This window comes from Protopterus annectens, chromosome 2.part0, assembly GCF_019279795.1.
Source record: "Protopterus annectens isolate FY-2018-M chromosome 2.part0, PAN1.0, whole genome shotgun sequence".
Taxonomy (NCBI): domain Eukaryota; kingdom Metazoa; phylum Chordata; order Ceratodontiformes; family Protopteridae; genus Protopterus; species Protopterus annectens.
The window spans coordinates 1,813,766,996-1,813,781,575 of record NC_056728.1 but is presented as its reverse complement, the minus strand read 5'-3'; the positions used below and the strand labels follow the sequence as shown (position 1 = coordinate 1,813,781,575).

The following is a 14,580-nucleotide window of genomic DNA, read 5'->3' as shown; positions in this document are numbered from 1 at the left end:
GGAGTGGGATAACCGTCACGGTGCACCATTCAATGGGCACAAAGTCTGAGGTGAGGCTATGATTGAACATGGTACTTAGGTGGGGTGCCAGTTTATTCTGTAGTTCATGTAGAAGACAGCCTAGGATGTTGTCAGGTCCCATGGATGCTGTGTTCTTGGCTTTGGAGAGTGAGGTTTTTACCTGTGCAGCCGTGATTACAGGAACTTTGCATTCTTCCGGTATAAAGATGGGCCCTTTAGGGGGTGAGGGGGGGGTGGTTAGCACTGAACCTATCTGCCATGATGTTGGCAATATCAGTTGGTTCTGTATATTTAGTGTCATTGTGCTGTAACTCAGAGCAGATCTGAGTGTTGCCACTGAGATTCTTGACATAGCTATAGAATGCTTTGTGGTTGTCTTTAGAATCAGTGGCAATTTTGTTTTCATAACTACCTTTGGAGGATTTTATGAGGGATCTCAGCTTCTTACTGAGGCTGACCAGGGAGTTCCTCCAATCGTGGGATTTTACTCTTTTTTGCAACAGTTTCTTTCTTCTGTTGTAGAGTTTGTTTATGGCAGAAGACCACCAGACTGGCTTCCTTTTTTGGAGGATAGCATCTTGGTTCTGTTAGGGATAGCACGATCCATGCACTCATGTAAGTGCTTATAAAGTGCATTTGTGTAGGATTCAGCAGTCGTACCTCTATTGTCCATCTGCATGGGTGTCGTGAAGTTTGCCACTTCTGTCTTAAGAAGCGTGAAGTTGGCTTTGGAGAAATTTTTTACGGTTGTTTTCCTAATGGGGGGTGGGAGCGGGATGTGGATGTCGAGGGTGATTGGCTTGTGTTCGGATCTGAGCAATGAGGAACTAACCTCTGGTGTGGAACACTGGTCACCCATGTTGGTGATGACCAGGTCTAGGATATTGCTGCCCCTGGTGGGGGTGTGGATAAGTTGATCCAAGGCATTGGAATTGATGATTTCCAGAAAACATTGAGCAAAAGAGTTGGTACATGAGGAGTTTTCCCAGTTAATGGTAGGGTAGTTGAAATCACCCATTATTAGAGTGTTGGGTTGTACCTTAATATTTTTCAGTGTATCAAGAAAAGAGGAGTGGGAATCCTGGGGCATGGTGGGGGGTCTGTAGCAAGCTACAATCTGGATTGCGGATTTTCCCAGAGTTAGTTGAACTTGGATAATCTTGGATGCATTATGCTGAGCAGCTAGCTTGGAGGTGTGGATATCATTAAAGAATATATACACGCCTCCACCTTTAGTTTTTCGGTCTGGGTTTGGTGGCCGAAATGTGTGGTATGAATTATAGCCTTGTAATGCAGGGGTGCTCTCTGGAGCTTTGAACCAGGTCTCTGTCACTGCACAGATGTCAATATTCTCCATTTTAAGGACTGCCTCAAGTGAGTGCATTCTGAGGTTTAGACTTCTAGCATTGAGTAGCATTACCCTCGGATTTTGCTTGCTTGTACCTGTTATGGTGGTCAATTTGTCATTTGAAACTTGCCTAAAAAAGGCACTATAGGGGTTGCAAGAGCCTTTGCCAGTATCCAGAATCCCAAGGGCGACAGGTGCAGGCCATCTCTGGCAAAGCAGCATGGTCTGTCAATCATGTCATCCCAGGCAGACAGATACTGGGTTCCCTTAGAATGACACCAGAAGCTTAGCCAATTGTTAAAGTCAATCATTTTGTCCTTGTACTGTGGTATCATTCTGGGTGATGGCAGGATGCTACTCAGGGCTAGGGTCATACCTGCAAGGGCTACAAGATTGGAGAGCTCCTCCATGTCTCTTTTCATGTAGTCCAGGGAAGTACGTCTCAGGTCATTCACACCAACATGGACAATGACAGAGTCATATTTGTACTTGTTGTGAAATGAACTAAGTGCATGCATTATGTGGCGGATCCTGGCACCTGACAGGCAGCTGACAGTAACTTTTTCATTGTTTAGCCTGGTGAGTGGAACATCAGTGTGCCTGACTATAGAGTCACCTATGACTAGAGTGTTGGGTACATTATGCCTTATGGGCTGTAGTTGAATGGCACACTGAGTATGTGGGCTATGTGTCATTTGGGTTGTGTTGGGGGGTAGAGGTTGCTTGCATTTCTGCTTTGGAGGTCTCGGTTGTTTGGGCAGATTTGTACTGAGAGCCTCCACGAATGTAGGTGTGTGTTTTGTGCTTCTGTGTGTGTGTGTTTTGGTGGTGTAGGTTTTGAGGGACTATGTGATCAGTGTGGTGCGGTGCAAGTGTTTACCTTCTCCTCTTGACTGTCTAGTCCAGTCTTCGGTGAAGAGAGCTTTGCTTCCAGTTTGGCTACTTTTTTGCTGGACATGTACATATGCATATAGTTATCTCTACTTCTGATATTCTTCATACTGATCACTGCTGCAGTAGCCTTAGCCAAGGGTATAACTGCTGTCTCTTGTATCCTTGGCAGAATATAACCCATATAGCTAAGGCTACTGCAGCAGTGATCATTTGAATAGCCACTGTTATGGTAAGTTCAACTTATGCAACTATACTTTTCTTTGTTCTCCTGGGGAAAGTAAGTTCTGAGGTTTTAGTGTATGTACATCCCTTATGTACCTCACATCTTTGGGCTTAGGTCATACATCGGACATATGAGGTTTGGAAGAGGCTAGGTTTTGGTATGCAGCTACCCTTTGCAGGATATCCCCCTTATAAGGAGTACTGCAACAGTGAACAGTAGGACATCTACTGTTATGGTAACTTCATGCATAACTGCAATTTATGTGCTTGCTCATTTAATGCTGACTTTGAGAATGGATTATCTGACGCGAGATTTCTAATCTGGGGATTTTTTTGTCTTTTAGGCAAGAGATCTGTAGCAGTGGTGGTGAATATTTGATGTGCCCTTTGTGTGATACATGTGATACCTGGAACATCTCTGAGATCTGTCCAATGGCCAAGGTAATTGCAAGACGAATGCTTACATTCCTCATTGAAAAGCTAACAGTATGCTTTTCCAAATTTTGTCTACTTCAAGTTAAAAGTCGTTCCTGCATCAGTCATTCAAAAGTAACACTTTTTACAAGATTTCCTGTCAAAGTTAAAAATGAATTACCATTAATTTGTTTTAGTAACTCTAGATGTTAGGTAGTCCGATCTCACCTTCATTTTTACATCCTCGGCTCTGACTCAGCTGATTTACAAGCTGGAAGACTTCTGGTTGGCTCGTGGCTAAGCAGGTATCCCATGGTGCACCAGTACAATCCCCAGATCTCGTTTGCTGCGTCGACAAGTTCAGTTGTGCTGCTCTTGGCTCTGGCTAGGTTTTTCAAAATTCTTATATTCTATCGTATTCAATGCTTTATTAGACCCTGTATTGTATATTTAGTGTTGCTAATATATTAGGCAGTTGTATTGCTTGCCCTTTTTGAGTGCAACTTAGTTTACTAGTTTTTATTGGTATCCTGTGTGCCAGTTAGTTTTAGGTGCCATTGTGCATTTTTTGATTATTAGGTAGAGTTTTTGGCGGTTTCTGCTCTTAGTCAACAGGGGCTCCTGTTGTCTTGTCTGTTGTTATTCTGACCTTTTTTGGTCACCATTGGCAGTTTCTGCTATTTTGACATTGTTTGTTTTGGCGGGGATCCACTTGTGAATTTACTAGGATTGCAAGTATACTGCCTGTTTTTTCTTAGGAATATAGAAATGTATTGTGTCATTTACGGTTTCTCTTGTGTGCATGGGCTTTCCTTTCTGGTCTGTTTAAGTTAGAAGACCTACTTTCGCTACACCAGGCTAGGCCCGTTTAAGTTAGAGGATCTAGTCCTCATGTAACTCCTTCTTAGGGCTAGGCCCATTTTAGTTAGAGTACCTAGTCCTCCTTCTTTTTCTCTTTTCCATTTTTCAATCTCTCTGGGTTGTGTGTGTGTAATATGTCTAAGGAAAGTAAGGAGCATAAACCCTCAGGGTTCAAAAAGTGCATAAAATGCTTCTAAAAGATGTCCTTAATGGATGGCCACAGTAGCTGTGTGTACTGCTTAGGGGCCATCCACTTACAGGAGTCATGTTTGTTCTGCCATGCTTTCTCATCTAGAGTGTTACAGGAGAAAAAGAACAAACTTATACTCAAGGGTCTATTGAAACCATGTTTGAGAAAGCAGTATCCAGTTCTTCAGCTTCCTCTAAGTCTGGGAAATCAAAATCCTCAAAAAGGCCTTCTCCGGAACCAGCTGGTGTCTCGGAGCCACCTCATAAACAGTCAAAACAATCCAAATCTGCCTCCTCGACTCCTCATCCTTCGGAGCCAAAAGAAAACATCATGATGGTGTCAGAGTCAGTTACAGGTATTTCGGAACCAATCTCTGAACCTATTGATACAGCAGTTGACTCTGCTACTCGGAGCCAGTCTGTAAGCTCCCTACCGGTTTCCATGCAATTAAGTCTCCAGTGCCCCCCAGGTCAAGATCCCCAACTATGTCTTCCAGGTCTTCCAGGAGCCTTTCAGAAGAAGATGTAGAGAGGGTAGTGCTGATACTCCTGAAGTTGTCTGCCTTACCAAAATTATTGTTGACTTCGACCCAGTCAGCTCCAGAGCCACTTGGCCCAGCTTTGCTCTTGTCTGCTATTCCTCCAATGAGCTATACTGGCCTTTCAGAGCCAGAGTGCTAGGTGCCAATAGAGGAAATGCTGGCTCCAACTCACCTTGCTGCTGCCTTAGAGCCAGGTTCGGCTCCAACATGCTCGGTGCCATCCTTCATGTCCAGGGACCAGAGCTCTCCTGTCGGGATCGACAGGGAGGGTTGGAATCGATCTGCTTTGGTTCTGAGCCTTCCTCTTGGTGCTTCGGCCAGGGTGAGCTTGGACCCTGCATCTATCTCTGAGCCGACAGCTCTGGCTCTGGTGCCGAACCATGTCTCTTCAGAGCGGGGGAGGTCTTCGGAGCCAGAAAGGTCAGCATTTGAGATGATGAGGAGCATGCTTTTTCATTCTCCAGCCCCTACCATTGGCACCAGCACTCTTCCCCCTGAGAGCACCCACTTCAGTCTCAGCCCCTACTCTCTCTGGAGACAGCAGAGACCCGCAGCTTCAGGAGCCATCAGCTGGTGGCCCCCACTCTTCCGAGGCTTCCCCGGAATATCCTTCCATGGAGTCTTCCTGGAAGAGGTTATGCAAGAGGAAACATATTGTCTCCCAGGATGAGTCTTTGACATCGGACACTGACCTCGAGGAGTCAGAAAGGTCCCCTAAGTCATCCTCTGATGATGTCTCCTTTGTGGATATTTTAGAGATCCTTAGGCAGAGGTGTGACTGGCCCACTCTTAACCCTTCTGATGAGGAGTCGGTGTATCTGAAGGCTTTTGGGTCTCAAACTTCTGCCTCTTGGGTGTCTCCACCTTTTGACGAACTGATGGATCTAGTCAGTCAAAAAGTGTGGGATACTCCTGCCATCGTGGAGCCAGTCCCCAGGAGACCAAATAAGTTCTTGTTTGCCCCTCCTGGTAAAGAGTTCTTGTCCAAGGGCATTCCCGTAGATGCCATGGTGGTGGTGGCGGCCACGAAGAAGGAGTTAGCGGATACTTCTTCATCTGTTCATCCACCAAACAAGGAATCTCAACAGATGGACAGATTTGGGAAGAATATTTTCAGTTCAGCGGCCTTTCAGGAGGTTGCAAAGGGATCTCCTCAAGGAGTTAGGAGATTCCATACAAGATGCATGTACTGAGAGAGTTCCTGACAAGATTTCTACTCAGTTGTCCACCTTAAATTCTGTGGTTAACTCCTTCATGCGACTTATCTCTTATGCTGCGGATGGAGCGAGTAGAGCAGCGGGTTCTGGAGTTGCCTTGAGGCACCACTCCTGGCTGCGCTTATGTAATTTTGAGGAACCGTTCAAGTCTATTTCATCAATGCCCCGTTTGATGGTTCCTCATTGTTTGGTTCCAAGGTGAAGGATACACTCACTCGGTGTGAACAAGAAGGAAAGATGCTTTCTGCCGTGGGAGTGCATTTTACTGTCCCTTCCAGACTATACGGTAAAATGTGGTTCAAGAAGTCCCAGAGGGTCTTTCCTGACACACAGGGTGAATCCTCCTTCAGAGGCAGAGGAGGAGGAAATGACAGACATCACCCTAGAGGCAGGGGCGGTCCACAATACCAACGAGCCAGTGATACCTTTCGAGGACGGCCTTATCAGCGCTCCTGATGTGGAGCCTGACTGCGCTTCTCTGGGGCCGGCTGGGGGTCGCATTTCTTTGTACCAAGAATCCTGGCTAAATATCACCCAAGACAAGTGGGTACAAAGAGTTGTTACCAGAGGCTATATCATAACCTTTTCCCTATCACCGTTTGTTCCCAAAAGGATCCCAGATATACCACCCAATCATAGGGATCAGGCAACTGTGGAGATCAACAAGTTGCTCTTAAAAAGAGTCATCCAGCCCGTCCCAGCAGACCAGATAGGATCCGGAACTTACTCCAGGTTATTTTTAGTTCCAAAATGATCCAAAGATTGGAAGCCAATATTGGACCTCAGCAGATTGAACGAATCAGTGAAGAAGGACAAGTTTCAGCTGGTATCACTGAAGTCTATACTCCCATTGTTAGAGAAAGACTTTTGGATGTGCTGTCTGGATCTTCAGGATGCCTACTACCACATAAAAATGGACAAGGCATCCAGAAGCCATCTACACTTCTGGCTGGGAGCCAGTCACTATCAGTTTCGTGCTCTGCCCTTTGGTTTCACCACAGCCCCTAGGGTGTTCACCAAATTCATGGCAGTAGTGACAGCTCACTTGAGACGTCAGGGATTCCAGGTGTTTCTGTATTTGGACGACTGGCTCCTGACCGCCCCCCACCAGGCATCTACTCCTCCAAAACAGGGATGCCATGATTCAACTTTGGGCTCAGTTAGGGATCTCCATAAATTGGAAAAAATCTGCATTATTGCCTCTCAATCTGTGATTTTTATAGGTGCAGGGGAAGACACAGTAAATATGACAGCCCGTCTCCCCGCCGAAAGGGCACAGAACTTAATCTCCCAAGTTCAACTTTTTCTCCCATTGCGAAAAGTCAAAGCAAAGTGGGTTATTCAGCTCCTTGGGACTATGGCTTCCACAATTATATTGGTACCATTAGCCAGGTTGCACATGAGCATTCTCCAGTGGCTTCTGTCTTCCCAATGGTCCTTCCAATCTCTCTCACTGAGTCATCCTATCCTGCTGACGGAATCATGCAAGAAGGATCTTTGTTGGTGGATAGCTCCCAATCAACTGATCACAGGTGCCGCCTTTCTTCTGGCCCAACCCATTGTCACTGTGACCACGGATGCCTCCCAGATCAGATGGGATGGGCATTATCTCGGCAGGACTCTCCAAGGCACATGGCAAGAACATGAGGCTCATCTGCATATCAATGTTCTGGAGATAAGGGCGGTGCTTCTGGAGTTGCAAGCACTTCAGGACCTTCTTCCTCTAGGTACAATTGCGATACAATCAGACAACATGTCAGTGGTTTGGTATATCAACAAACAGGGTGGTACCAGATCTTACCCACTCTGTCGAGAGGCCATGCAAGTTTGGGAATGGGAAATTTCTTCCCGGCACTTTCTGGTTGCAACGCACATTCCAGGGATGACCAACATGATAGCCGACAAGCTCAGCCAGGCAATCTTAATGCCTCATGAGTGGTCTCTGAAACGGGAAACAGTGGATCAGATTTTCCAGAAATGGGGACAGCCTTGCTGCGTCCTTTTTGCCAGCCCAGTCAATACCAAATACAGCAGCTATTTTTCCCTCATTCCCCCTCCGAGGGAGTCTCCCAGAGACGCTCTGGCTCACAATTGGCCCATGGGACTTCTGTATGCCTTTCCTCCAATCCCTCTCATTTCTAAAGTGATTCAGAAAGCCAGTCAGCTGGGAAGCAAGTTGATCCTCATTGCTCCTTACTGGCCTTGTCACGTCTGGTTCCCCTTCCTCGAGCCTCTCCTCCTGGATGATTCTTGGATTCTGGACCCAGATCCAGATCTATTGACTCACATGTCAGGTTCGCTACACGCCTCAAACCATACCCTCAAATTGACAGCGTGGCTGCTCCAGTTCCATCCATAGTCAGACTTCATGATGTATCATCCTCAGTGTCACATATTCTTATGTCCTCCCATAAACCTTGAACTAGGAGGCTGTATGGCAGTAAATGGAAAAGATTTTCTATTTGGACACAGAGAATGAATGTAGGTCCATACACTGCTTCTATCCCTATGATTCTGGACTTTCTTTCTGAGCTTTTTCAGCGAGGATCTGCCGCTGCCTCTATCAGAGTCCAGTTGGCGGCGATTTCTCATTTTGGTTTTCCAGATACCAATTTAATGTCTCATAAGCTATGCAAGTCCTTCTTGAAAGGGGCCACTCTATTGAGACCACCTCTGCAAGAACCATTGTCTTCTTGGAATTTTAATTTTGTGTTGTCTAAATTGACTTCTCCCCCCTTTGAACCCTCCCACTCATCTTCTCTAAAATATTTGTCTTTGAAGACCTTGTTTTTGATAGCTCTCACATCAGCTAGATGGGTATTGGAGCTACAGGCCTTGTCCTTTAAGCCACCGCATTTGATTTTTCACAAAGACAGGGTGTCATTACATGCTAATCCCTCCTTTGTTCCCAAAGTTTGTTCTAATGCTACCTTAAACCAATCAGTAGAACTCCCAGTTTTCTTCCCTAACCACTGTAATGCAGCTGAGTACCATTTTCATCAGCTAGACGTTCATAGACAACTACATTTTTATCTACAGTGGACTAAGGCTTTCAGGAAATCAGATCAATTATTAATTTCCTTTCTGATTCTAGATTGGGCTTACCAGTTTCTAAAGTGACACTAAATTGGATTTCCAGTTGTATAGCCTTTATCTGTAGCTTGGAGGGCAAACCTTTACCCTACAGGATCAAGGCTCATTCTACCAGGTTGCTGTCTACCTCTGCTGCCTTTCAAGCCAGGGTACCACTTGATAATATTTGTGCAGCAGCTACGTGGGCTACCCCTCACACTTTTATTATGCATTACAAATTGGATTTGGCATCCAGGGGTAGAGCATCCTGTGGCTCCAGGGTGCTCAAGAGTATTTTCCAATGAGCCACCCAAGAATAAGGCACTAGGGATACTGTCCCATATGTAAAAATGAAGGTGAGATCGGACTACCTAACATTAAGAAGTTATGTACTCACCATAACGTTCCATGTTGGTAGTCCATCTTACCCTTCATTTTTACCAACCCGCCCTCCTGTCCCCATCCTGGAAGATCTGGAAGTAATAATTTGGTTGCCCTTGGTTGGAGACCCTTTAGTATTGGTTGTTTTTATGGTTGTTATTCTAGTGAGCAGCAAACAAGATCTAGGGATTGTACTGGTGCATCATGGGATACCTGCTTAGCCATGAGCCAACCAGAAGTCTTCCAACTTGTAAATTAGCTGAGTTGGAGCCGATGATCGGCTCCTAACCCATATGTAAAAATGAAGGGTGAGATGGACTACCAACATGGAACGTTATGGTGAGTACATAACTTCTTATTTTTCTTTGTTATGCTTCTTTAATATAATTTGAATTATTTTGTTCAATTAACTCATTGCTTTTATAATATAATTTCCCTTATTCTTGTTTAATTATTATTTTCTGTTATTAAACAACAATTGTCTAATTAGTATAGGATTTTCTCTGATGTTTGATATTGACGGTAATACTCTTCCTGGTTTTGATGAAGGCCTGAGGATAAAGATGTCCTCACAACTGACTAGAGCAGAAATCTGTTTTACACATGATGTTTATTATTGTTTCACTGATAAATGAGGACAATACATATGTGGTAGATTGACAAAGATAAGATCATGGTAGTTTAAAATGCATTGGATAAGCATAAAGAAATCGAAATTACAAGAAAGCAGTTGTTAGGCAATCTGGTTTTTTATTTTGGTAGAAAGAGACATGTGGACTCAGCCTGGTAGTCCTTATCTGCTATTGTTTTTTGCATTGGGAAATGGATAATTTATTTACCACTCCAGTCCACACACACACACGCACACACACACACACACACACACACACACACACACACACACACACACACACACACACACACACACACACGCACACACACACACACACACACGGAAATTCAGTTTTCTTACATGTGCAAATGTCTAGTCATAACCTTTTGTAAATTTTCAGTCTGAAGTTCCATGTGTGTAATATTTTTCTGCATGTCAAATTGATACTAATGTGATCTTTTCCATTTGTCCTGAAATCTATGTTAGCAAATTCAACCAGATGCTCACAAGATGGGAGAAAATTTGACTTACTTAGGCATTTACTATGCAGAATGAGACTGCATATTATGTATTTGTGTGCATGAACAAATGTCAGTAAACTGGAAACTGAGCGAGATACAACTCAGACAACTGATTTGACGTGCAACAGATTCTTTTTATCCAGTATGAGTAGAGGAAAAAACAGCTGCAGTCAGCAGCGGGTCGGTGCATGAAATTAAAAAATCTAGCAAAGTTTAGTCAACTTGTCTGTACCATTATAACGTGTACAACAGACCTATCTACTACGGTGATTCAGGCATAGCGTTATAAATCTGATCCCCACGTTTAGCCTTGCCAATTTCTTCTAAAATTGGACTCCTTACAGGTACATAATTATTACATAAGTAAACTAAGATAATACAAAGAAATATTATCATGAATTATATATAACCTACTATGAGATGACTTTGTATTCTGAAGAATAAGGAAGTGCTCCTCTTTCTGACCCTCATGTTTTAAAGGCTACGGCTATGATTGTAAGTGATTAGTGTTGATGGTACTCGGAAATGTCATGAGTAGATAAAAACAGATGATGATATCTGTGAATAACAACTTATATAACATTAGTATTATTTATTCTATTATATAACATTATTTGAATAACTGAGGTCTAGGCAGGAGTGCGCATCTTTGAAAAGGCATAACCTAGAGTCACTTTCAAAAAAGCCCATCAGTGACTTTATCAAACCATGTAAAAGGCAAATCTGGGGAAACCAATCCGTTTAACCTGCAGAAGAAGAAGAAAGGAACTAGGCATGACAGAGACGTTTAAGGGGCTATTTATGTGTAAGACTGGAAATAATCAACTTTCAAAGTAAAACAGCTGCAATGGAACACTGTCCATCCACATAAACAAAATTCATCCCTGACAATTTTCAAGCACAACTTAGATCTTTGGATGGAAAACAAACTTTTTCCCCTGGACTGCCCCCTGTGCTACTAATGGAAAGATACAGCTCCTAAATGCTTTATCCTGCATGTGGGTCCCCTCAAATTATCTATCGTATGATCAAACTTATTCTTATTAGGTATAATATACAGGCCAGTCAAGTGCAAAAAAGGAAAGTGGCTAGGCTTAAAATTGCCCATAAGGGCAACTAGGCTAGTACTTACCTATGAACATATAAAAAGAGAAGGCTATAAAACAAGAAAAGTTAAACAAAAAGTCAATTTTTGTAAAAGTTGCATAAAAACGTATTTTTACTGGAAACATTAGTGGACGTATTGGGTGCTTTGCCAGCAAAAATGGTAGGACAGAAATGGGTGGGCATGCTTAGAACTGAATTAAACATAGCAGGAACTTATATACTCAGAAACATTAAGTAAATTCAACATTTCTGGAATTCTTTGGGAATATGGAAGAAAAGTAAAGTATAAGTACTGTTAGTCCAAATAAGTTATTTTTTTATTGCACATCTGAGTTATAGTCAGTTTGATAATCTGATACTCTTCTACCCACTTAACATTAGCCCCTTCCAAAGCATGCATGTAATGGGCAGAGGAATTCTGCATGATGAAAAGTGTGGCCTTCTTACAATATTTAACAGCTGTCTACTCATGCATGGGTGGAAAAGCTATGTCCAGGGCTTAAAGGAGTGCAATGCCAGTGCAAACCTCTGCAATTGTAATTGTTTATTTTTCTGTTTCCCAAACTGTTTTAGCTGGGTTACTTGTTTGATCATCCTGGGACTGTCTTCTTCAGTGTCTTCATGTCCTTCTGGGCAGTGACATTTCTAGAATACTGGAAGAGAAAGAACGCTACACTGGCCCATCACTGGGACTGCATGGACTTTGAAGAGGAAGAGGTTGGTATGTAGCATATAAACCTGTTGGTATGTAACATATAAACCAAACAGCAATTGTGTGAGTAACAGCTGTAGTTCACCTATGGATTGTTTATAAGACTTCATTGTCTTATAGCTTATTGCATCATGAACAGTTCGGACTAATGAATGTGTTGGCCACGACGTGAACTACAGCTTAGCACAATATAAAATGATGCAGAGATTGCAAATGCAATATGACTTTGTTCATTTTTGATAACCAGATCCAAACAATTTAAACAAAATGAAATTAAATTGCAAAAGTGTGAGTCAATGAATGAGTTAAATGAAACTAATACACTGTCACATTAAGAACCAAAAGAAAACCAACAGTTAAAATGTACACAGTTCTAGGAGACTCACAATCATGAACTAGGAATTGAGCACACCAAATATATCCACCAGCAAGATCTTTATTTGTTGAGCGCTTTTGTCTGCCTGTAGCATCAGACTTCTTGAGAAGACCTGTGTATATTTTAACTGTCACATTATAAATACTTGCGAAAATAATGTTTACAGCTATGTCTGGTGTCGCACCTGATTTTATTTTTCCCAAAAGAGATTCAGTGCCTCATTATGCAAGCAGTTTTAATCATAATTAAAAAAAAAATAATGTGACTGCTTTAGCAAATTTGTTTTTAACATATCTGGTATCAATTTTACAATTTGGATTTCAGTATTTATAAGAAATTTCACAACAGGAGACAGTGTCCTTTTATAGTTGAATAAATTCATTGAAATTTAGACATCAGGTAGCAGAAATTAGTTCTGTTAGCCTGCAATATTAGTTGATGCTGTCTCTTACAGAAATGTGCATATAAATGTGGAGACAGTGGTATCAAACACGTATGAGGCAGCACATTTAAATAAACAACTTCTGAAAATGTTAAAGGTACATATCAGTGTATATCATCACATTCAGTGGCAAGACCAAATTGTGTGTTTCATACCTCACTTTCCCCTTGCTTTCATTAGTTAGATTTATGATGGCAACACTTTACACAGGCTATGACACTTTTCCTTTTACCTAGTTACAGATTCTAGCCCAAACTGGCTATTCCCAGTGTTTTGCAAGGCCATTTGAGAGATACATACACCTGGTTTACCTAGTTTCAGTTAAACTGACTTTGCCCTGAATGCTTTAAGAACTATGAAGAAACAATAGGATTCATAATTGTTCTCCTAAATGTACTGCATCTTATAGGGATACCTGCTAAGCAACTTTGTTTCACATTGTGAGTGTGTGGTTTTAGACTCCTTGCTAGGATACAGTACATGTGTTGTATGAATGGAGTTTAGTGTGTAGACATTTTAATTATGCCTGGTTAGGATGTTCACACTGTGAGTGTGTGGTTTTAGACTCCTTGCTAGGATACAGTACATGTGTTGTATGAATGGAGTTTAGTGTGTAGACATTTTAATTATGCCTGGTTAGGATGTTCACATTGTGAGTGTGTGGTTTTAGACTCTTTACTAGGATACAGTATATGTATTTTATCCATTTCTAAATAACAAATTAAAATGTGTCTATATGTTAAATTAATTATGAGTGCTCTAAAAGCTTTCTCATACAAAAACTGACTTCATCTCTTCTTTATCTTTCATCACTGTATATATATATATATATATATATATATATATATATATATATATATATATATATATATATATATATATATATATATATATATATATATATATATATATATATATATATATATATGTTGATAGAGCATATATTGTTTGTTAGATCAGGCTGCGGTGGTGCAGCGGTTAGCATTGCCGCCTAACAACAAGAGGTTCTCCAGTTCGATCCTCGGCTGGGTGCCTTGTGTGCAAAGTCTGCATGTCCTCCCTGTGGTCACGTGGGATACCTCCATGTGCTCCGGTTTCCTCCAACATCCCAAAGACATGATGTAGGTGGATTGGACACTCCAAATTGGCCCTAGACATGAGTGTGTGCCTTCTGTGGAAGGTTGGGTGCTGGGCTGACAACTCAACACTGTAAAACTCCACTGCCAATCATGAGCAGACAGGTGATCTTGTGTGGTGACCCCTAACCAGGAAAAGCCAGAAGAAGAAGATCAGGGCATCTATATAAAGTAGGACTGTTCCTTTCCTCTGTCTCCCTTCTCACTGTTATTATATTCTCAATAGTGCTAATCTGAATGCTGTCTTCCTAGATCACTGACATGATTTACCTGAAGTTCAGTCAGCCCACTATTGCTTTTTCAAGCAATCTAAATAATTTATTAATATTCCTTTCACTTTTACATACTGGGCAATCTCCATGCATGGTGCACTTATTACTTTAGCAGTGATTGCTGATACAGCCATTTTGTAGTTTATATATATATATATATATATATATATATATATATATATATATATGTGTGTATATATATATATATATATATATATATATATATATGTACATATATAT

General features: G+C 41.9%; 1 protein-coding gene across 2 annotated transcripts in view; it reads left to right on the top strand.

The window, feature by feature from the left end:
• The window catches only part of LOC122793640 (anoctamin-7-like), a 2,355,351-nt gene that overhangs the window by 1,788,215 nt on the left and 552,556 nt on the right, over positions 1 to 14,580 (top strand). For both annotated transcript variants that reach the window (XM_044061850.1, XM_044061849.1), the window contains exons 10-11: positions 2,830 to 2,926; positions 11,976 to 12,119. In XM_044061850.1, the coding sequence (XP_043917785.1) occupies positions 2,830 to 2,926; positions 11,976 to 12,119 (241 nt within the window). The remainder of the gene's footprint in view (positions 1 to 2,829; positions 2,927 to 11,975; positions 12,120 to 14,580) is intronic.